At 43.1% G+C, this 25,176-nt stretch overlaps 1 protein-coding gene across 5 annotated transcripts in view; it reads right to left on the reverse strand.

The window, feature by feature from the left end:
- Positions 1 to 654: 654 nt before the first annotated feature.
- LOC130385201 (NLR family CARD domain-containing protein 3-like) overlaps positions 655 to 25,176 on the reverse strand; it is a 57,120-nt gene continuing 32,598 nt past the window's right edge. For 3 of the 5 annotated variants that reach the window (XM_056593583.1, XM_056593582.1, XM_056593579.1), the window contains 14 exons: positions 23,828 to 23,924; positions 23,598 to 23,714; positions 22,797 to 22,907; positions 22,605 to 22,721; positions 22,415 to 22,531; positions 21,995 to 22,111; positions 21,721 to 21,918; positions 21,604 to 21,645; positions 21,454 to 21,488; positions 17,755 to 19,585; positions 16,706 to 16,879; positions 15,815 to 15,988; positions 15,592 to 15,638; positions 655 to 3,292 (listed from right to left, as the gene is read on the reverse strand). In XM_056593583.1, the coding sequence (XP_056449558.1) occupies positions 2,742 to 3,292; positions 15,592 to 15,638; positions 15,815 to 15,988; positions 16,706 to 16,879; positions 17,755 to 19,585; positions 21,454 to 21,488; positions 21,604 to 21,645; positions 21,721 to 21,918; positions 21,995 to 22,111; positions 22,415 to 22,531; positions 22,605 to 22,721; positions 22,797 to 22,907; positions 23,598 to 23,714; positions 23,828 to 23,910 (3,714 nt within the window). In that variant the 5' untranslated portion in view covers positions 23,911 to 23,924 and the 3' untranslated portion in view covers positions 655 to 2,741. The remainder of the gene's footprint in view (positions 3,293 to 15,591; positions 15,639 to 15,814; positions 15,989 to 16,705; positions 16,880 to 17,754; positions 19,586 to 21,453; positions 21,489 to 21,603; positions 21,646 to 21,720; positions 21,919 to 21,994; positions 22,112 to 22,414; positions 22,532 to 22,604; positions 22,722 to 22,796; positions 22,908 to 23,597; positions 23,715 to 23,827; positions 23,925 to 25,176) is intronic. The other 2 variants (XM_056593581.1, XM_056593580.1) reach the window with 2 other exon arrangements.

Consider the following 25,176-nt stretch of genomic DNA (forward strand, 5'->3'; position numbering starts at 1 on the left):
ACTGAAACACTCACACATACATACATACATACTCTTCTGAAACACTTACACATACATATGAGAAACACACACGCATACATACTTACCTCTGTGGCATATACACATACATATGAAATGCTTACTTATTTGAAATACAAGTGAAACATTTATACGTATCTATCTGAAACACTCATGCAAGCACATATTTGTATAAATGTTTCAAATGTATGAATACGTTTTTCAGTTATATGTATGTATGCTCTTACATGAGGATGTGCAAGCGTTTCACATGTAGTATTCATACCAGTAATTTCAGTAGTGACGGTGAGAGCATTTCAATAGTGAATGTAAGAGTGTTTCATAGGTATGTGTGCATGAAATTCCAAGGTCAAGGTCGGCATTTAAACCGGAAGGCGGGAACAAAGAGTGCATTTTTGAACAGCCAGAGCGCGCCAATCTGAGCCAAAAAAACTGAAATGTCAGTCACGCTCTTCACCGTTGGCTTAGATTGGCTGAAATGTCACGCTCTTCACCGTTGGCTTAGAAACCGGCACTCTTTGTTCCCGCCTTCCGGTTTAAATGCCGACCTTGACCTTGGAATTTCATGCACACTATGAAACACTCTTACATTCACTATTGAAACGCTCTCACCGTCACTACTGAAATTATTGGTATGAATACTACATGTGAAACGCTTGCACATCCTCATGTAAGAGCATACATACATATAACTGAAAAACGTATTCATACATTTGAAACATTTATACAAATATGTGCTTGCATGAGTGTTTCAGATAGATACGTATAAATGTTTCACTTGTATGAATGTAAGCATTTCATATGTATGTGTATATGCCACAGAGGTATGTATGTATGTATGCGTGTGTGTTTCTCATATGTATGTGTAAGTGTTTCAGACGAGTATGTATGTATGTGTGAGTGTTTCAGTAGTGAGTGTGTGAGCATTTCAGTAGTGAGTGTAAGAGTGTTTCATAGGTCTGTGTGTGAGAGTGTCTCAATGAGTTATGTCCTAAACGGCCCCTCATAGAAAGACGATGATTCAAATCATCAGTCGTACTTCAACTGTAGAAGTAACATAACTAAATCAATTTTCAACCGTTTATCTTCGTGCAAACCATTTACAAATCTACACACTTGTATCTTCAATAATATCGAAACAGAATTTCGATATAATTTAAAATGCCTTCAGAATCACAGTTTTAGTTTCATACTGCTTCGTTTTCAGCTGTTTTCATTGAAGACGTCAGCCCATTCTGATACACCTACTTCTAGACATCGTAACTCATTCCTTTTTCAACCGTTTACCATCGTTCAAACCATTAAACAAATCTAAACACTTGTATCTTCAATACTATCGAAACGGAATTTTGATAGCATTTATACTTTTTTCAGAATCACAGTTTTATTTTCAAACCGGCGTCGTTTTCAGTTGGTTATAATAATTGAGGTCACCATAGCAACGCCGTTAAACAAACCCCGCCGAATAGTCGAATCTCTGGACTGAAAAGGCAGATCTGATTCGACTCAGAGTCCCTGAATGAATCTGTAAACTGGCAGTTTACACAGATTAAGATGTTCAAATGTATTTAAAAAAGGTTAAGCTAAACATGCTTAGATAAAGTTGTTACATTTTGTTGTTTAAAAACGCAAAAAGATGTAATGTTTCAGAAATATGTTTGAAAAATATGTTAAAAAATTTGTTTCAAATGTTTCAAAAATATGTTCCAAATGTTTTAAAATTATGATCGGAGATGTTTGAAATGTGTAAAATAATTAAAATAGCTTTCAAAACACAGGTATTTAGAAAAAAAAATTGGGGGGGGGGGGGCTCAGCTGAATTTTTTTCTCTGAGGGGGGGCTCACTCTCTCACACTTTGAAAACCCCTGCCCTATGTAATATCCTGCCCCTTGCAAGCCCACCCCCCTAAACCCCCCGTTGATTCTACTGATGTCTAAACGACATCGATGTCCGCATATAAAGCATCAAGTGTGAATCGCCCTCAGGGAAAAATCTCCTGGTATACAAACTCGGCAAAAACGTCTGAAAACGCCTTATAAGTAGAAAATGATTATGCTTGCCTCATTACGTAATAGATGAACCAAAATGTTATGCGGTGACACATTATAGGAAAAAAAAAATTATATTATGCGCTCAGAAATTTGTTACATTATCGACTGGGGTTTCCACATTATTGCTATGGGTTTAACTAGAGGTTGAGCGTGCGCAATGCGCACACGGACACTGCAGTATCTTTAATAACTGAATATGTCTGTGGCGGTTTGGTTCCCAACAGACCACAAAAAATCAAGATTCAGGTGAAAGTTATTTACAACATGTAACATTTCCCATAGACCTCTTGGTTATTATGAATAAAATAAAAAATTCGCTTCAAATCACGTTCCATGTTAGGATTATGACAAATATATTGATATCAGAGCCCTAAAGACCAAAACTGAGAGAAAAAAAAGAGAGAGGAAAAGAGAGAGAGCGAGAGACTACAATAAGTTCCATAGAAGCAATGCGTCATCAGTCCTCTCAGGCCTCCAAACCCTCTTCATCAAATGCCACTCATCCTCCAACACAAAAGCAGTGTGTGTGTGTGCGTGTTTGTGCGTGTGTGTGTGTGTGTGTGTGTGTGTGTGTGTGTGTGTGTGTGTGTGTGTGTGTGTGTGTGTGTGTGTGTGTGTGTGTGTGTGTGTGTGTGTGTGTGTGTCTTTGCCCGCCCGCCCGTTTTTTTATTCTACCACCGACGCAGAGTCACTGAGGCATCACTCCATACCCAAAACCCAGGGAGGAGGTCCTCCTGGGTGAAGGTGGACTGGAAGGTGTGGATGAGTGTCAGTGTGTCTGAGGACCCTCCTCCATCTGGGGACACTCTGTAGAAGGACAGAGTGCCAGCAGGCCGGTCCAGATACACTCCTACTCTGGTAGAGCCAGCGGGGGGGAGATTTCTAGCTGTCTCTCTATTCTTGAACACGGTAGCGTAACCACCATCATCACGACAAACAAGAGTCCAGGACATGTTGTTCCGTCCAAGCAAGCTTTTATCATCCCTTTCTTTCCTTGGGATCCCTCGGTATGTCACTCCTATCTCAACGCGTTTTTCCCACTCTACTTCCCAGTAATGGCGGCCAGTCAGAACCTCCCTACACAACACCTGGTACCAGTAGTCAAATCTATCTGGGTGATCAGGGAACCGCTGGTCTCCAGGCCGCGTCACCTTTCTGTTGTCCTCAGACAGAGAGAGTCCTTCGCGGGGCGTGTTTGGGTCCAGTGTGAGCTCACAGGCATCTGATGGAGAACAAGACATGATTAGCTGCTGAACAATTCTTCATCAACATCATCATTATCATCATCACTTGTACTGTTCTCCTGCATTCTTCTATTTTTTTTCTTTCAGACTCTTTTTTTGGTAGCGCTCTGCTCTTCAAATATTAACATAGAAAGACAAAAAATGATCATGTTATAGGTACTATAGTGGAATCATGTGCTGTCGATCTAAGCAATTTGACACATTGTGTTTAAAATAATTAGTTAAAGTTAAATATAAATACCATGTGTGTGTGAGTGGTTGTCCCAATCAAAACATTGTAACCAAGACAAATGTACAAAGTGCATTTACTCCCTCAATAAATACACTACGTAAACCTATATTATGCATCAAAATGTTTACACACATGTTGTATTCAGCCTTCAAATGGACACATGTGTAACCACAGACTGAACAAGTTGAGCTCAGATAGTGGCTGGAGATTAACTGATGAACCATATAACTGGTTCATATATACTATATATACATAGATATGTACTCATGCATACATACTCTGCATACATAGACATGTAGTCATACATACATACTATATGTACATAGACATGTGCTCATACATAAATACTATACATAGATAGCCATGTAGGCCTACTCATACATTCTTACTCTATATACATAGATATGTACTCATGCATACATATTATATGTAACTAGAAATGTACAGATAGATACCTACAAATAAACATCATAAGTCATAAGTACACATACAGGCTGTAAATAAACGTATGGTTTGTCAACCCAGTCGCCAAGAAAAAACGTCAGTGGTGTACGTTTCCATGAACACTGAATACGTAGCATTTCAACGTAAAAAATAGCGTGTTATACCTACGGTATCCTTGTGTGCCGCTGTGGAGGCGGGTTTCGGGGTTTGGGTTTCACGGCTTTCGCGGCAAATTGTGGACACGATTGTTTAGGGGGGGGGGGGGGGGGGGAGGGAGACTGTTGTTGACCGGGGAGGGGGGGGGGGGAGAGACACGTTTGTTGAGTATGGAAAGCCAAGAAGGCCACAATCCGGACCTAGAATGGCGCGGTAAAAGTGCAAAACCGCACGGAATCCGTACGGTTTGGCAAGAATTCCGTACGGATTCCGTACGGTTTCCGTACGGATTCCGTACGGTTTTGAATGACTAATAGCCGCGGCTATTAGTCATTCACTCCGGCTATTAGTCATTCACTCCGGCTATTAGTTATTCACTCCGGCTATTAGGTATGCAGAACGAGCCCCTCCCTCTTCTTTGCTTGACCGCTAAAAGTTTGAAGGCTGTCTAACCGATCAGAGCTGCAGTGCCTCGATGTTTCGCTGTAACATAAAGCTGTGTTGTCTTTACTAGTTTCACTACAATGTAATGACCACCATTAGCTAGTGGAAAATACATTTGTGTCTAGTAGCCTACAGTGATATAATTGTATATGTTAGGCTATATATTGAGATGGCAGTGTGCGAAATACCCGACAATATTCGGGGATGTCCTCATCCCCAGATTGTTCTCGATATGCAGTCGCCTGCTAGGCCATAACATTACATAACATGAACTGAATAAATGCCAGGTATATAGCATATCGGAGACGGGCACACAATCAGTGCATTTGCAAATGAGAGCCTGCAGTATGACCGATCTTGTGACATGTGGTCGGAGAGAGTCGTGTGTGTGTGTGTGTGTGTGTGTGTGTGTGTGTGTGTGTGTGTGTGTGTGTGTGTGTGTGTGTGTGTGTGTGTGTGTGTGTGTGTGTGTGTGTGTGTGTGTGTGTGTGTGTGTGTGTGTGTGTGTGTGTGTGTGTGTGTGTGTGTGTGTGCGTGTAGAGCAAGTTGTTGAAGGAAGTGTTTCTATTTGACGTTACAATATTTCATGGATGCAAGCAAGCCAAGACGATCAATCTCTATATCTATAGCCTATACATGACAACACACACACACACACACACACACACACACACACACACACACACACACACACACACACACACACACACACACACACACACACACACACACACACACACACACACACACACACACGACACGCACACACTTTAAACACACTGGTAAAGCAATAGGAGCCTGCATTGGCTAAAGTTGTTGCGATGCGCGTTATTTTATAACAGGGAGGGGCAAAGTTGTGCATTACAATGCAAACACGACAATAATTGGCACCGTTCTTGCGCACTCAGAAGAACATGAACTGAATAAATGCCAGGTATATAGCATATCGGAGACGGGCACACAATCAGTGCATTTGCAAATGAGAGCCTGCAGTATGACCGATCTTGTGACATTATTTAACCATCCATCTACAGCTAATACGATCAGACAGATACATCATTGATCACATATAAGCCCATTACAAGCCCAACATCACCACGGCAGGTGCGCTCTCTCTCGCACATTCACACAATCACTCCAACTTCTCCAACTCCAAGGCAAGACTGTTTCAATAATACGACCACAAACAACCACAACTAAACAGCCTACATATCCACAACAATGCACAAAAATCAGTTCATTGCGTCTATCTTCTGTTTGCCGCACATGGCTAATTTGCATACTTGCACATGACGATCGGCTCCGCTTGTCAAAAAAATAGAACGTAGGCCTATTTGTGAATAAATGCTTTTCATTCTGAATACTGGACTTGGTGAGCTTAAATATGCGACAATTAAGTGACCTTTAGTGAGATGGCCTAAAACGTAATACAAATGAATTATTCTAGGACATAGGCTTTCAGGATCAATGTAATGCACAACTTTGCCCCTCCCTGTTATAAAATAACGCGCATCGCAACAACTTTAGCCAATGCAGGCTCCTATTGCTTTACCAGTGTGTGCGTGTCGTGTCTGTGTGTGTGTGTGTGTGTGTGTGTGTGTGTGTGTGTGTGTGTGTGTGTGTGTGTGTGTGTGTGTGTGTGTGTGTGTGTGTGTGTGTGTGTGTGTGTGTGTGTGTGTGTGTGTGTGTGTGTGTGTGTGTGTGTGTGTGTGTGTTGTCATGTAGGCTATAGATATAGAGATTGATTGTCTTGGCTTGCTTGCATCCATGAAATATTGTAACGTCAAATAGAAACACTTCCTTCAACAACTTGCTCTACACGCACACACACACACACACACACACACACACACACACACACACACACACACACACACACACACACACACACACACACACACACACACACACACACACACACACACACACACACACACACACACACACACACACACACACACACACACGATCTCTCTCCGACCACATGTCACAAGATCGGTCATACTGCAGGCTCTCATTTGCAAATGCACTGATTGTGTGCCCGTCTCCGATATGCTATATACCTGGCATTTATTCAGTTCATGTTCATGTTATGTAATGTTATGGCCTAGCAGGCTACTGCATATCGAGAACAATCTGTGGATGAGGACATCCCCGAATATTGTCGGGTATTTCGCACACTGCCATCTCAATATATAGCCTAACATATACAAATATATCACTGTACTAGACACAAATGTATTTTCCACTAGCTAATGGTGGTCATTACATTGTAGTGAAACTAGTAAAGACAACACAGCTTTATGTTACAGCGAAACATCGAGGCACTGCAGCTCTGATCGGTTAGACAGCCTTCAAACTTAGCGGTCAAGCAAAGAAGAGGGAGGGGCTCGTTCTGCATACCTAATAGCCGGAGTGAATAACTAATAGCCGGAGTGAATGACTAATAGCCGGAGTGAATGACTAATAGCCGCGGCTATTAGTCATTCAAAACCGTACGGATTCCGTACGGAATTCTTGCCAAACCGTACGGATTCCGTACGGATTCCGTGCGGTTTTGCACTTTTACCGCGCCATTCTAGGTCCGGATTGTGGCCTTCTTGGCTTTCCATAGTTGAGGGGGGACGACGACACACGATTGTAGGCGCGGGGGGGGGGGGAGGACACGTTAGTTGAAGGGGGGGGGGGGGGGACACGTTTGTTGAGGGGGGGGGGGACACGTTTGTAGGGGGGGGGCACGCTCGACAACGAGAGTTGGTTTTTATTGAACGCTCGACAACGAGAGTTGGTTTTTATTGAACGAGACTTCAACACGGAACAGCTGCGCGAAACGATGGTCACGTCACTCTCGGTGACGGTGTCGACAATAATGAACACACGAACAATGTTAATAGAACAACACACAACCACATAACACCCCGAACCCATTAACCCCACTTAATCCTAACAACAAAACAAGTTAACAAAAGCCCCATTTGTCAACTGAGAACCCCAATTCCCAGAATCCCCCGCGGCTCCGGAACACTGCGTAGCTTATATTAATCTTTATTATCTGAATGGGAAATGCAATATTTTAGGACACATACACCATTAAACGCGTTTCTAATGACATTTCTAGCGAGAAATGTACATTTTCCTTACATAATCTTCAGTCAGTGAATGTGTATGATCTTTATTAATCTTTATTATCTGAATGGGAAATGCAATATTTTAGGACCGATTCACCGTTAAACGTGTTTCTAATAACATTTCTAGCGAGAAATATACTTTTTAATTTCATAATCTTCAGTCAGTGATTGTGTCTGATCTTTAGTTTTATAGTTATTAGGAGTTGATCGGCTCGCTCGCATGTTTCAACGACGTCAGGTTGCTTTCGCTAAACTAGCAGCTCACGTGCTTCCTGCGTTTGTGTTATTAAACTGTTACTTTATGTAACTTTTAATGATATCATCTTGTTAGAAACACGTATATCTGAGAGCCAACCCAGTCGCCAAAATCATGCCTACGTTGACAGTGTACGTTTCGTGAACACTGGATTACGTCGCATTTCAACATAAAATAGCGTGTTATACACACACACACACACGCACGCACATGCATAGACACACACACACACAAGCACACACACGCACGCACAGACACACACACACACACACACACACACACACACACACACACACACACACACACACACACACACACACACACACACACACACACACACACGCACACACGCACACGGTGCATTTCGCTGCTAAAACAACAACAAAAAAATATTCCCTCAAATATTATTACTTTCAAAACGTTGGCCAAAATGGCCAATAATATCATTTTTTTTTGGGATGCTTCTAGGACATTTTGGGTGGATTTTGAACGGTATGTGGGGGGCACGTTTTTTGCAGGACCTGGCAACCCTGACCTGTTGCCCGAGATCTAGTAATTAGCTGTCGAAATTGGAGGCCTTAATCAATACTGAGCAGCTATTGATTTGCTTCCCGATCAAGATTTGTCACAAATGACATGTTATTTAGCATCTACACGTTGAGCTGAGTCCAATGACACCAAGAACGACACTCTAGCTAATGGTAACATGTATTTTACATGGTACACCTAGGTCTAGGACATGATCTCGGTGTAGCAAGAGGCCGAGCTTGATCTCATTGGACTCAGCTTAAGGTGTAGATGCTAATTAACATGTAATTTGTCAAAAATCTCCATCGGGAAGCAAATCTATAGCTGGTCATTATTGATAAAGGCCTCCAAAATCGACAGCTAATTACTACCCCGAAACATATTCAAATATGATCATGTGTGGCACTGTTGCAATCGTCTCGAAACGTAGATGTCAAAGGACACCTTGTTTGCTCTGTTGCATCACCGGGAAGATATTTTCATACTTCTAATGGATTGATTCATATTTTAAGGTTCTCGGAGTGAGACTTTAAGTGGCTGCAGCAGAAGTGTTGAGACGAAAGATGATATCAAGAGATTTATAGAATATTCCCATTCACATTATGATTCTTCGTCGTAACATCCGACCAAACATCCTTTACATTCACAGAGCGAAGATTATGAAAGTCCAGGCTCAGCAAGTGCTCCATCTCGTTGCACCTGCACCCAGCGGCTCGCTTGCAAGATTTTGGCCTGAAGTTCTTCCCAGACCTATACCCTAACAGTCCAATATGCATATCTGAGAATCAGGCCTCTCTTCAATAATGACAAAATGTAATGAGAGAAATACAGATTCACTTTTTGTTATCTCATAAGCGGCGTGGTGCCGGCTCCTTTTGACCTTTTGACCCCAGACTTCAAAGACGTGGCCACAGGCCAGCGGTGTCTACACACATTAAGCCACAAATGTACACCTCCATCCTGCAAAAAATGGGGCCTAGAAACTAACCTCTGTCTTATGTACATTGACTGTACTGTTGGAGGTCACGCCCCTTTTCCAGCCTTTTCGAGATAGCTAGGGATGCTAAAATGTTGACACACATTTCCCGGGGCCCCGAGAACGACATATGCAAGATTTGTAGTTCTAGCCCATAGAGAAAAAAAGTTTTCCCAAATGGACTGTCATTTGGACAAAGCCCCTTCAGAAGTGTTGCCTGCGAGACCTAATGGTTCAGAATGTGGTGGAAAATAAGTTTTTGAGATAGGAAGGTCCTACCGCCCTGAAATTTGAATACCATATTCTAGGGCCTAACTGGGACCCCCGCACCGAAACTTGGCCCGGTCGGACCCCGAGGGCAGGAAGGGGGGGCCTGCCCTCGGGGTCTGACCGGGCCAAGTCTCAGGCAGGAAGGGCCCCCCCTTCCTGCCCTCGGGGTCCGACCGGGCCAAGTTTCGGTGCGGAGGTCCCAGTTAGGCCCTAGAATAAGGTATTAAAATTTCAGGGCGGTAGGACCTTCCTATCTCAAAAACTGTTTTTCCACCACATTCTGAACCATTAGGTCTTGCAGGCTACACTTCTGAGGGGCTTTGTCCAAATGACACTCCATTTGGGAAAGCTTTTTTTCTCTAGAACTCCAAATCTTGGATATGTCGTACACGGGGCCCCGGGAAATGTGTGTAAACATTTTAGCATCCCTAGCTATCTCGAAAAGGTCGGCAAAGGGGCGTGACCTCCAACAGTACAGTAAATGTACATAAGACAGAGGTTAGTTTCTAGTCCCCATTTTTTGTGGGATGGAGGTGTACATTTGTGGCTAAAGGTGTGTAGACACAGCTGGCCTGTGGTCACGTTTTTGAAGTCGGGGGTCAAAAGGTCAAAAGGAGCCGGCACCACGCCGCTTATGAGATAACAAAAAGTTAATGTGTGTTTCTCTCATAACTTTTTGTCATTATTAAAGAGAGGCCTGATTCTCAGATATGCATGTTGGATGGCTAGGGTGTTGGTCTGGGAAGAACTTCAGGCCAAAATCTTGCAAGCGAGCCGCTGGGTGCAGGTGCAACGAGATGGAGCACTTGCTGAGCCTGGACTTTCATAATCTTCGCTCTGTGAATGTAGAGGATGTTTGGTCGGATGTTACGACGAAGAATCATAATGTGAATGGGAATATTCTATAAATCTCTTGATATCATCTTTCGTCTCAACACTTCTGCTGCAGCCACTTAAAGTCTCACTCCGAGAACCTTAAAATATGAATCAATCCATTAGAAGTATGAAAATATCTTCCCGGTGGTGCAACAGAGCAAACAAGGTGTCCTTTGACATCTACGTTTCGAGACGATTGCAACAGTGCCACACATGATCATATTTGAATATGTTTCGGGGTAGTAATTAGCTGTCGATTTTGGAGGCCTTTATCAATAATGACCAGCTATAGATCTGCTTCCCGATGGAGATTTTTGACAAATTACATGTTAATTAGCATCTACACGTTAAGCTGAGTCCAATGAGATCAAGCTCGGCCTCTTGCTACACCGAGATCATGTCCTAGACCTAGGTGTACCATGTAAAATACATGTTACCATTAGATAGAGTGTCGTTCTTGGTGTCATTGGACTCAGCTCAACGTGTAGATGCTAAATAACATGTCATTTGTGACAAATCTTTATCGGGAAGCAAATCAATAGCTGCTCAGTATTGATTAAGGCCTCCAATTTCGACAGCTAATTACTACCATTAAACATGTTCGAATATGCTCATGTGTGGCACCGTTGCAATCGCCTGGAAGCGTAGATGTTGAAGGACACTTGTTCGTCCTCTAACGCCACCGGAAAGATATTTACAAGCTTCTGATTGACTAATGAATTGATTCAGCTATCCCCCCAGAAGTCTGGGGTCAAAAGGTCAAAAGGAGACGGCACCACGCCGGGGTGGATCCAGATCTCGGGCAACAGGCCAGGGTTGCCAGGTCCTGCAAAAAACGTGCCCCCCACATACCGTTCAAAATCCACCCAAAATGTCCTAGAAGCATCCCAAAAAAAAAAGATATTATTGGCCATTTTGGCCAACGTTTTGAAAGTAATAATATTTGAGGGAATATTTTTTTGTTGCGAAATGCACTGTGTGTGTGTGTGTGTGTGTGTGTGTGTGTGTGTGTGTGTGTGTGTGTGTGTGTGTGTGTGTGTGTGTGTGCGTGCGTGCGTGTGTGTGTGTGTGTGTGTGTGTGTGTGTGTGTGTGTGTGTGTGTGTGTGTGTGAGTGTGTGTCTGTGTCTGTGTGTCTGTGCGTGCGTGTGTGTGCTTGTGTGTACTTGTGTGTGTGTGTGTCTGTGTATTTGCGTGCGTGTGTGTGTGTGTGTGTATAACACGCTATTTTATGTTGAAATGCGACGTAATCCAGTGTTCACGAAACGTACACTGTCAACGTAGGTATGATTTTGGCGACTGGGTTGGCTCTCAGATATACGTGTTTCTAACAAGATGATATCATTAAAAGTTACATAAAGTAACAGTTTAATAACACAAACGCAGGAAGCACGTGAGCTGCTAGTTTAGCGAAAGCAACCTGACGTCGTTGAAACATGCGAGCGAGCCGATCAACTCCTAATAACTATAAAACTAAAGATCAGACACAATCACTGACTGAAGATGCAATTAAAAAGTATATTTCTCGCTAGAAATGTTATTAGAAACACGTTTAACGGTGAATCGGTCCTAAAATATTGCATTTCCCATTCAGATAATAAAGATTAATAAAGATCATCATACACATTCACTGACTGAAGATTATGTAAGGAAAATGTACATTTCTCGCTAGAAATGTCATTAGAAACGCGTTTAATGGTGTATCTGTCCTAAAATATTGCATTTCCCATTCAGATAATAAAGATTAATATAAGCGACGCAGTGTTCCGGAGCCGCGGGGGATTCTGGGAATTGGGGTTCTCAGTTGACAAATGGGGCTTTTGTTAACTTGTTTTGTTGTTAGGATTAAGTGGGGTTAATGGGTTCGGGATGTTATGTGGTTGTGTGTTGTTCTATAAACATTGTTCGTGTGTTCATTATTGTCGACACTGTCACCGAGAGTGACGTGACCATCGTTTCGCGCAGCTGTTCCGTGTTGAAGTCTCGTTCAATAAAAACCAACTCTCGTTGTCGAGCGTTCAATAAAAACCAACTCTCGTTGTCGAGCGTGCCCCCCCCCCTACAAACGTGTCTCCCCCCCCTCAACAAACGTGTCCCCCCCCCCCCCCCTTCAACTAACGTGTCCCCCCCCCCCCCCCTACAATCGTGTGTCGTCGTCCCCCCTCAACAAACGTGTCTTCCCCCCCCCCCCCTCCCCGGTCAACAACAGTCTCCCCCCCCCCCCTAAACAATCGCGTCCACAATTTGCCGCGAAAGCCGTGAAACCCAAACCCCGAAACCCGCCTCCACAGCGGCACACGTGGATACCATAGGTATAACACGCTATTTTTTACGTTGAAATGCTACGTATCCAGTGTTCATGGAAACGTACACCACTGACGTTTTTTCTTGGCGACTGGGTTGGGTTTGTGTATATACATATATATGCATGCATACATGTACACATGTATACACATTTACATACAGTATATGTATACATAAACATACATGGATAAATACTAGTGCTGTCAGTTAAACCCGTTAATAACGGCGTTAACGCAAACCAATTTTAACGGCGTTAATTTTTTTATCGCGCGATCAACGCAATTTATTATAAAAAAAATATATATATATATTTTTTTTTTTCTCTGGCTCAAAACAAAGAAGCAGTAGCCTGACTGCTATGTTCAAGGCAGTATGTTTGTATGTTCATCGTTTAATTGCACTATAGGCTTTTTTTTGTATCGTCCTGTTATATGACCAGTATATGACAATGTTGTTATCAATAAAAAAACACTTTCACAAGGCAAGCCGATGCTCTTCTCCATGTTGATACGAGCATTAGAAATAGAGGGATATTTAGCATGGAAAAAAGATTTGCGATTAATCACGATTAATCGTGAGTTAACTATGACATTAATGTGATTAATCGCGATTAAATATGTGTATCGCTTGACAGCACTAATAAATTCATGTAAAAATGTATGCATACATATGTACATGTATACGTACAGACATGTATACATTATGAGGGGCCGCCTGGGACAGAATTCATACTTGGTCTTACACACACTATTATAATCTTGCATATACACCAGTATACTCATAAACACACACTATGGTACTCCTTTTACATGTATATATGAGAGTGTATAGTTGTGTATGTGAGAGAGTACAGCAGTGTATGTGAGAGAGAATAGTATTGTGTGAGAGAGAGTATAGTAGTGTGTGTGAGAGAGTTTGACTGATACAGAAGCGAGTTTGATTCCTCAGTTCCTGATTGGCTGACAGAAGAGGCGGTAGCTCGCTTTTGGATAACAGCGTCTGCTAAATGCTCTAAATGTAAAAAATTTAAATGGTAGCTTCTGGCACTCAAAATACTGCCCTGTCATTTCACTCTGGAATTTGCAGAGATTTTGTTATGCTGCGTTCGTACAAAATAATTATTTGGTCGCTTGTTCACGTGGTCGCCTGAAATTGAGAGAGGCTTCCTCTTGTGACCGCCAATTCATTCTAATCCCTGGCCAGTCTCTACGTGTTGTGGATGTACCGAGACGTCAGAAATGTCGACGCAGTTGTTTAGGATTCATAATATCATCCGTTCTATCAAATATTCTAATCTAGAACACTCCGGGAGCTCTGGCGGGAGTCAAGGAGCTCTATATCTAAATAATATAGTTGCATAAACAACTATACTCTCTCATATACAATACTATACTCTCTCACATACCCAGCTATACTCTCTCACATACCCAATTACTGTATATGCTCCCTCAAACATTACTATACTCTCTCACTTACACTACTATTCTCTCTCACATACACTGCTATACTCTCACATACCCAACAATACCCACTCACATACACTACTATACTCTCCCACATACACTACTATACACTCTCATACATACATGTAAAAGGAGTATAATAATGTGTGTGTGAGAGTGTGTGTGTATGAGTATACTGGTGTATATGCGAGATTATAATAGTGTGTGTAAGACCAAGTATGAATTCTGTCCCAGGCGGCCCCTCATAATACATATGTACATACTAGGGATGGGCGTGAGGAATCGATTACTTGAGTACTCCTCGTTACAAATGAACTCGGTTGGTGGACAGGCAAACTTGAGTTTGCATATACACACACAGACATGTTTTCTGAAGCAAATGTATACATTTTCTGTGTGGCACCACTGGCGCGTGCCGTGCACAAAGCAAATGAAATGTATCAAATTTCTGTGTGGCGCGTGCCGTGCCGTGTGTGCACAACGCCAGAATTCAAAAAGTGAAGAGATGGCGGTAAGAGCAAAGCGCAGCGAAGTATTGAAATACTTTACAGAAATTGGAGATCATAAGGTGAAATGTAAAATATGCCAAGCGAAATTGAGCTACCAGAGTACTACAAGTACTATGCGGCAACATATGCTCCTGAAACACAACGGTGAGTTCGGGAAAGCAGACCCGCAGCAACCAAGTGTGTTGGTTATTTTCATCGCCGCAAGACGCAGCTATAATCCCGGCCTTGTATAGAAGACCACAACGCTGAGTATTTTTTTAGTTCATTTGCTGCCGTTTTATTTGCAGCTTTAAATTATTTGCAATGGTTAGGCTACTTGTTTCGTTTTTCTTTTTAAAAACCGTTACAGGCCTTTGTTCGACGTGGTTTAAATTGTGAGACGCATATTTATTTTTGCAAGGAAAATGTGTTTTGAACGTTTGACAAAATAAATAATGAATACTCTGATAACTCTTGACTGTTTTGATTGAGAATAAGCATTACATGTTTGGTTGGTAATATTGCCGTTCATCATGAGGCCTATTCCTGCTGCAGATGCGTTGCATTCTAAAAGTAGATTAGTTTAAACGAGTACTCGATTGATCCTCGAGGAATTAATTCGATCACTCGAGTTTGGAATTTACTACTCGTGCCCATCCCTAGTACATACATACATATATGTGTCTTGATGAATCAAACTAAACAGACACTTACACCTCTGTGGACCTGGTTTCACCCTCCACCATCCACCATGCTCCACACTGGGGGGGGGGGAAGGGGAGAGCAGCATGTTGAAACATTCACCTTCATCATCTGCTGTCTCATCACTTTCTACACAACATGAGTTACAGCTGCCTCTTCAAACCACTTCATCTAGCAGCGGCTTGAATCCTTGCAGGAGACTTTGTCCCTGAATGGTGAGCTGTCCTCTCCATACCTGAGAGTGTCCAGTCTCCAGCTTGGATCCTCCAGTCCAGCAGAGAGCAGCGCAGTTCCCGAGTCTCCCGGGTGATTGTAGCTCAGGTCAAGCTCTCTCAGATGGGAGGGGTTGGAGCTCAGAGCTGAGGCCAGAGAAGCACAGCCTTCCTGTGTGACCAGGCAGTCAGACAACCTGCACACACACACACACACACACACACACACACACACACACACACACACACACACACACACACACACACACACACACACACACACACACACACACACACACACACACACACACACACACACACACACATTGGCTACAATCACCCCATTTATTATATCTGGTTCAGAGCAGTTCGTACAAAAGTATCCACATCAAATGGGTTCCCCGTACGTAGGGTAACAAGACGTCCTCTTTTGCCCGGGCATGCCCTCTTTTTGAGACACTTAAAAAAAAGTCTGGCGGAATTTTAAAATTGTATTAAAGCCTCATACATGTTCACATTGAATTTGCATTGAGTTCCTCTGGGTCGTTCACAAACTAGTTAGGCTACGCCCTCCCCTACTCAGTTCTGTTAGCTTTGCATTGGGGGAAGTGAGTAGGGGGAGTGGTTAAGTAGAGCCTTCAGATTGCAAGGTGTGACTTTAGAGTTACCGTCATGTTTTGTATTTATTTTTTTATCATTATTTTTTTACCATTATAGATCCATAGTATACACATAGTATATAGTAGGACTGGCTCGTAGTGGCTGTAATTCTGCACCAAGGCTGAATTTCTTTAACCTTTTCAAGTACTGTATTAGGAGCCCACTAACAGCCATATGAAACATTCATAAAGTAGTATGCCATGGGACCTTTTAACAACCCCAAGACACAGTTTGAAGAAGAACTGATAACTGACCTGAGAGTTTCCAGTTTACAGTGTGGACTCCCCAGTCCAGCAGATAGCAGCTTCACGCCAGAATCCCGCAGATCATTATTACTCAGGTCCAGCTCTCTCAGACTAGAGGAGTTGGAGCTGAGAACTGAGGCCAGAGCTTCACAGCATCTCTCTGACAGATGACAGCCATTCAGCCTTCACACATAATAAACAGAACATGTTAGGAAATGTGATTAAATGTTCGGAGAATTGTAACCAGTCTTGTTACATACATGAAAAAAATGTAAATAATATGAATAACCTGGATCTTTAAAGGTCCGATGGCACGAAAATGTCACTTTATGTGGTTTACTAACATCAATATGAGTTCCTCTAGCCTGCCTATGGTCACTGAATAGCTTGAAATGGCGTTAGGTGTAAAACGAGCACTAGGTATCCTGCTCTGCCTTTGAAAAAATAAAGCCCAGACGCACCGATTTGGAATTTTCCCCTCATGTCGTCATATGGGAACATGTTGCCTCCCCTTCTCTGCTTTGCCTGCCCAGAGAATTTGGCCCGCCAATGAGACAATAAGCTACGACTGTGGTACACTTCTTTGTTATTTGGATAACCATTCTGCTGTTGGTGTTATGGCGCATAACACGTCAGGTTCTCTGACGCTTCTGATATTTCCACAACGAGACTTGTAGTGGGAGTTATCTCAGCCATGGTTGAGAAGGCATTGGGGTAAAGGAACTTTGGCTTTGACTCCCTGAAGTAGCCTACATGAACCACGACATGTGGGAGAAAGGGATTGTTGCCAGCGATTGTTTCCCGCCGGAGCCCCACTGCCTGCTGCCGAGAGGCACCACCGTCTCAGAAGTGGGCAGTGCGGTGGTGCCTCTCGGCAGCAGGCAGTGGGGCTCCGGCGGGAGTCAATTGCTGGCAACAATCCCTATAACACCTGTTGGTGTTATGGCACATAACACGTCGGGTTCTCTGACATCTTTGGTATTTCCACAACAAGTCTCATAGTGGGGGTTATCTCAGCCATGTGTTTGTATTGTAATACATGTTATTAGTGAACCTACAGAGATTTTTTGGAGACTTTGACCACTGGCAGCATCCTCAGAAAACCCTCCTCTGAAGCAGAGTATTTATTCAGGTCAAACACGTCCAGGTCCTCTTCTGATGTCAGTAAGATGAAGGCCAGAGCTGAACACTGAGCAGGGGAGGGAGATTTTCTGGAGAGTCTTTCTGATGACAGGTATTGTTCGATCTCCTTCACTAGAGAATGGTCATTCAGCTCATTCAGACAGTAGAACAGATTGATGCTTCTCTCTGGAGAGAGATCTCCATTTATCTTTTTCTTGATGTAACCGACTGTCTGATTGGTCAGGGAGTTTCTTCCTATCAGTTCACTGAGCTTTTCTTTAAACTGTGTCATCAGTGATGTACTTTTTTTCTGTCCCAGCAGACCTTGTAGGATAATTTGATGGGTCTCCAGAGAGAGGCCCAGGAGGAAGCGGAGGAACAAGTCTAGGTGTCCGTTCTCACTCTGTAAGGCCTTGTCCACAGCACTCTGGTAGAGGAAGAGTTGATCTGTCCTGGGGTTTCTTAGTTTTCCTGAGAGCAGATTGACACCAGTGTTGATGAAGGACTGAAAGACATAAAGGGCAGCCAGAAACTCCTGGATGCTCAGATGGACAAAGCAGAACACCCTGGCCTGGTACAGCCCACACTCCTCTTTAAAGATCTGGGTGAACACTCCTGAGTACACTGAGGCTGCTTTGATATTGATGTCACACTCGGCCAGGTCTTCCTCATAGAATATCAGGTTGCCTTTCTCCAGCTGGTTAAAAGCTAGTTTTCCCAGAGAAACAATGATCTCCTTGCTATCTGAACTCCAGTTTGGATCTGTTTCAGCTCTCCCATGGTACTTCCAGTCCCCCTGCATGGACTGAATCAGTAGGAAGTGGATGTACATCTGAGTCACAGTGTTGGGCATCTTCTTTCCTGTCTGGGATGTTTTGCAGAAGTCCTCCAGAACTGTAGCAGTAATCCAACAGAATACTGGGATGTGACACATGATGTGAAGGCTTCTTGATGTCTTGACGTGGGAGATGATTGTGCTGGCCAGATTATCCTCTCTGAATCTCTTCCTAAAGTACTCCTCCTTCTGTGGGTCGTTAAACCCTCTCACCTCTGTCACCATGTCAACACACTCAGCAGGGATCTGATTGGCTGCCGCAGGGCGTGTGGTTATCCAGATGCGAGCGGTGGGAAGCAGGTAGCCCCTGATGAGGTTTGTCAGCAGCATGTCAACTGAAGTCGGCTTTGTGACATCAGTCCAGATCTGGTTGTTCTGGAAGTCCAGAGGAAGTCGAAACTCATCCAGACCATCCAAGATGAAGACAACTTTGAACCGGTCAAATCTGCAGATTCCTGCTTCTTTGGTCTCAACAAAGAAGTGATGAAGAAGTTCCACCAAGCTAAACTCTTTACCTTTCAGTAAATTCAGCTCTCTGAAAGTGAGGAGAAATGTGAAGTGTATGTCATTGTTGGTTTTGCCTTCAGCCCAGTCCAGAGTGAACTTGTGTGTTAAGAGGGTTTTACCAATGCCAGCCACTCCAGTTGTCAGCATTGTTCTTATTCGTTGATCGTGTTCAGGTAAGGCTTTAAAGATGTCTTCACATTTAATTGGTGTTTCCTCCCTGGCCAGCTTCCTGGAAGCTGTTTCAATCAGTCTGACCTCATGTTCCTGGTTGACCTCTCCACTGCCTCTCTCTGTGATGAAGAGCTCTGTGTAAAAGTCGTTCAGACCTGTTGGCAGTCCTGCTTTAGGAATTCCCTCATACACACACTTGAACTTCTTCTTCAAATGAGACTTGATTTTAAGTTGGCATTCGGCAGCAGCAGATCCTAAATGAGAAAACAACAGAAGACATCAGTTAGTGGATGGTGAAATCAGTGGAAACTTCAATATTTCCTCATAAATGATCAACTTCACGATACTTAGTAGCTTTTTAACTTCGGTTGACAAAGTTGGTCATAGCACGAAATGCGCGTGACAGATAAAAAATGTTGAGGATTATTAAAGTGTAAGTCTGACGCTGATAGCCCAAATGGCTAACTCTCATTAGCTAGGGGCGGTGCGCCAAAAGCTTACAAATCGACATTTTTTAACCACTAATACAACTCAACATATCACAAAACCTCTGCAATAGCATAACTAGGGTCCCTACTGTCACGCCCAGCTTTGCCGTGCTGGATGTGCCTCTCTACCTGCCTTGATTGGCGTGTCATGATTATCCGTTGTTCATCTATCGCCACTAGGGGGAGCTGTCTCTATGGGCCGTGCCTGGCTAATGACTGGGCGGATTGAGCGGAAGATAAAAGACGCCTTTCCTTTCGGCTCGGGCTTTCTCTCACTGCTGTTATGGCCTGACGAGTAATGGCTGGCTGCAGCTTCACTCCTCATTTTTACCTCACTTTGCATTATACTACAACTACAGATATGCACTACACTTTTTGATTTGGCTTCCCGTTACTGATAATGTTTTGCATTTAGAACTTTAAATAAATAATTGTGCCATCTTTATAATCAGCGTGGTCTCCCTGTGTTACGTCAGCTCTACTCGAGCCGAGTGGTCCTGACACTACACGTAAAAAAATTATCAACGACTTAGTTACGGAACCGTGAGTGCTATGCTGATATAACAAGATAGCGCTGCATCTCTTCCATTGAGGTTTTCTGCTGTTGATTTGCAGCATATTGTTATCATTCGGTAACCTGATAGACAGACAAAAACACTACTTATTTGGATCAAACCATTTAACCTGATAGACCCACAATAACCCTACATATCTGGAACAAGATATGTGTGCACCCAAGTGGGTGCTACACACTGGTGGTGGTTAGTGAGGTCCCCCTTCACTGTAAAGCGTCTCTGAGTGTCTAGAAAAGCGCTATATAAGTTCAATCCATTATTATTATTATTATTACATGTCTGGAAAAAAACATTTCACCAGATACCCCAGAGTTACCCTACATGTTTGGATCAAACCATTTAACCTTATGGACCCACAATAACCCTACATATCTGGATCAAACCATTTAACCTGATAGCCCAGAGTTACCCTAAATGTATGGATCAAACCTTTTACCTGATGGACCCATAATAACCCTACATATCAAACCATTTAACCTGAAACCCCCACAATAACCCTACAAATTTGGAACAAACCATTTAACCTGATACCTCAGAGTTACCCTACATGAGTGGATCAAACCATTTAACCTGATGAACCCACAATAACCGGTCATGTCTGGATCAAACCATTTAACAAGACAGACCCACAATAACCCTACATATCTGGTTCAAACCATTTGACCTGATACCCCACAATAACCCTACATATCTGTATCAAAACATTTACCCTGATACCCCACAATTAGCCTACATATCTGGATCAAACCATTTAACCTGATACCCCACAATAACCCTACATATCTGGATCAAACTATTTAACCTTATACCTTCACAATAACCCTACATATCTGGATCAAACTATTTAACCTTATTCCCCCACAATAACATTGCATATCTGGATCGAACCATTTAACCTGATACCCTTACCCTAACCTGAGGAAAGATATCTCGACATTGAAAATGTAGGGGTGCAAAAAAATCTCAGATTATGTCATTTAGTCAGAACAGAACAAATTAGAGTCTCTTCTGCACTTCAAAATCATTATTCATTCTGTTTTCAAAATAAGAGTCTCTTACCGCCCAACAGTGTATCAGCCGGTTCATGGGGATGCCTATGGAACACACACACACACACTATTTCATTTATCCTAACTTGTAAACATCAGTATCAGTAGAGTCTGATAACAACCAACTGGTCTGTTTTCATCGTCTGTTTGAAACTCCTACCTCTCCTCTCTGAAGGTGTGTCCATCTTTTAAACCAGGATCTCTAAAAAAAATAAAATAAAGAATTTATAGATGTGTGATAGATGGTGTATTTTAGTAATCTCTGATAAATCCTCACCTCGTCTCAATAGACTGATTGTTAAAGTGAAAAAGTTGATCCATAGACTTGGCACTCTTCAAGGAGACACAGCTGGATCCTCTGATAAACCTTTTCTCAAAAGACTGATCTTTAAAGTAAACAAGTGGATCCATAGACTGGTCACTCTTCATGGAGACACAGCTGGGTCCAGGGGAGTCGGCTCTCTCCTGCTGGACCCTACAAGAAAAACAAGAACCAGGATTTATGGGAGTTTGATAGAGCAGCATCTTTCTAATATCTGGTAGATCCATACCTTTTCTCTGTTGACTGATTTAGATCTTTAAACGTGACAGGTTGAATCATAGACCAGTCACTCTTCAAGGAGACACAGCTGGGTCCAGGGAAGTCTGCTCTCTCCTGCTGCTCTCTTCTAGAAATCAAGAACCGGGATCACACCATGTCAACCACTTCACTAAAACAGCCTTATCCCTCCTCTCATTCACACCATGTCAACCACTTCACTAAAACAGTCTTATCCCTCCTCTCATTCACACCATGTCAACCACTTCACTAAAACAGCCTTATCCCTCCTCTCATTCACACCATGTCAACCACATCACTAAAACAGCCTTATCCCTCCTCTCATTCACACCATGTCAACCACATCACTAAAAGAGCCTTATCCCTCCTCTCATTCACACCACCTCTGAGCGATCACTGTTTAAATCCTCACCTCTTCTCAATAGACTGATTTCCATCTTCGAAGTCAACAGGTATATTTATATAGCAGTCACTCTTCATGGAGAGACTGCTGGGTCCAGGGGAGTCTGCTCTCTCCTGCTGGACTCCTCTAGAAAAACAAGAACCAGGATTTATGGGTGTTTGATAGAGCTGCATCTTTATCACATCTGGTAGATCCATACCTTTTCTCTATAAACTGATTTCCATCTTTAAACGTGACAGGTTGAATCATAGAACAGTCACTCTTCAAGGAGACACAGCTGGGTCCAGGGGAGTCTGCTCTCTCTTGCTGGACTCTACTAAAAAAAACAAAAAACAGGATTTTTAGATGTTTGATAGATGGTGTATTTTAACAATCTCTGATAAATCCTCACCTTTTCTTAATAGACTGATCTTTAAAGTAAACAAGTGGATCCATAGAGTGGTCACTCTTCATGGAGACACAGCATTGTCCAGGGAAGTTTGCTCTCTCCTGCTGCTCTCTTCTAGAAATAGAGAACCGGGATCAAACCATGCCAACCACATCACTAAAACAGCCTTATCCCTCCTCTCATTCACACCATGTCAAGCACATTACTAAAACAGCCTTATCCCTCCTCTCATTCACACCATGTCAACCACATCACTAAAACAGCCTTATCCCTCCTCTCATTCACACCATGTCAACCACATCACTAAAACAGCCTTATCCCTCCTCTCATTCACACCATGTCAACCACATCACTAAAACAGCCTTATCCCCCCTCTCATTCACACCATGCCAACCACATCACTAAAACAGCCTTATCCCTCCTCTCATTCACACCATGTCAACCACATCACTAAAACAGCCTTATCCCTCCTCTCATTCACACCATGTCAACCACATCACTAAAACAGCCTTATCCCTCCTCTCATTATCGCTATGTCAACCACATCACTAAAACAGCCTTATCCCTCCTCATTCACACCATGTCAACCACATCACTAAAACAGCCTTATCCCTCCTCTCATTCACACCATGTCAACCACATCACTAAAACAGCCTTATCCCTCCTCTCATTATCGCTACGTCAACCACATCACTAAAACAGCCTTATCCCTCTCATTCACACCATGTCAACCACATCACTAAAACAGCCTTATCCCTCCTCTCATTCACACCAGCTCTGAGCGATCACTGTTTATATCCTCACCTCTTCTCAATAGACTGATTTCCATCTTCGAAGTAAACAGGTATATTTATGTAGCAGTCACTCTTCATGGAGACACAGCTGGGTCCAGGGGAGTCTGCTCTCTCCTGCTGCTCTGGGCTTCAACACAACACAACACAGATGTTGCTCAGACCAATGATGGAGTCATGATGTATCACCGCTGAGCTCTGAGATGGACAACAGTCACAGACACTGAGAGATCCTCTTCTTACCTCTTAGCTTCGCTCTGGCGGCCATGTTCCCCAAACAGAGTGGTTATAGAGGTAGGACCCCACTCCTCTCTCTCCTCATCCATAGCAGACTGGAGACCTGGACAAAAACACAACTCCATATTGTTTCTACGGCCTTTCAGAGTTTATTTACTTATTGCGTTTATATAAGCTGCCTATTAAGGGGGCTGTTGTCTGTGTTTACTTTGGAGAAGAGGCGGACAGGTCATTCCTAGACACAGATTCATAGACCCTGTTATACTTAATAAGTGAAAGATGTGGAGATGCTGCAGAGACATTTTCAATAACTATTTATAATCCCGCACAGGAGGTCTCTAAGGGCTTCAAATGTGTCAGATCAAGATCCAGCCCACCATGTGGATATCATACCTACTGTTCCCTGTGCTGGTTGCACCACTTTGAGCGCATGACCATGTGTGGACTTCCGCATGTCGTATGACATCACTACCAGATTGGTGATCCGGGCCCACAGAGAACAAGGCCAAGAACATGATGAGGGTTAAACACCTTAACTAACCAAGAGGGCAGTCTTCCTGACTAATGATAATAGTAATCATAACATCACAATTATAACAGATGTAGATTATATCCCAAGTACCTTTAAAGTTCCCAATGGACACAAATCCTAAATAAGAAGAAAAATTAAAGGTTGGGTACGGAATTCGCTTTTTTGGCCATTTTTGCAAAATTACTTGAAATCCTTATCATAACCCGCTTACAGCCACTGAGTCAGAAGTACTGACATGAAAATTAAACTTGTCAATCATCTGTGGAACGGGCAGGGCTCGAAAAACTCCAGCCAATCATTTGGATTGCCACCTCGTTGCATTGGACAGTAAGTACGTCAATCAAACGGTCGTACTGCACTCCCCCGCGCCCCGCGCGCGACCCCTTCGTGCAGTACTCGTGACCCAGAGCTCGTGACCCAGAGCAAGCTCCTGTTTGTTGTTATCCTGCGGTATCTGTCTGGAACTAGTTAATCCACATTTGGACCTAGCAGTAGAAGACAATTTCCATGGCAGACAAGACGCCACCATCCCCACCACCACCACCAGCAAAGAGAAGGAAAACTCTTTTTCAGAGAGTAATTGATAATAAAAACGCTGAAAGAGAAAAACTGAAATCAAGAATAATCCTAGGCGCTGCTTTTGAACGTTGGCGGCAACTGAAGGACGAGAAGGGTCTAAAAACCGATGCTTGTGTGGCGGTTGACCTAGTTTCAAAGTTTATACCGTTTATACTCGGTAATACCGGTGTTGAGACGAGTGTATTACTCGGTGTGAAAATGTCCACACCGCGGCAACCCTAGTGAAAACCAGGACTTCCAATAC

Source organism: Gadus chalcogrammus, chromosome 7 (genome assembly GCF_026213295.1).
Source record: "Gadus chalcogrammus isolate NIFS_2021 chromosome 7, NIFS_Gcha_1.0, whole genome shotgun sequence".
Classification (NCBI taxonomy): Eukaryota; Metazoa; Chordata; class Actinopteri; order Gadiformes; family Gadidae; genus Gadus; species Gadus chalcogrammus.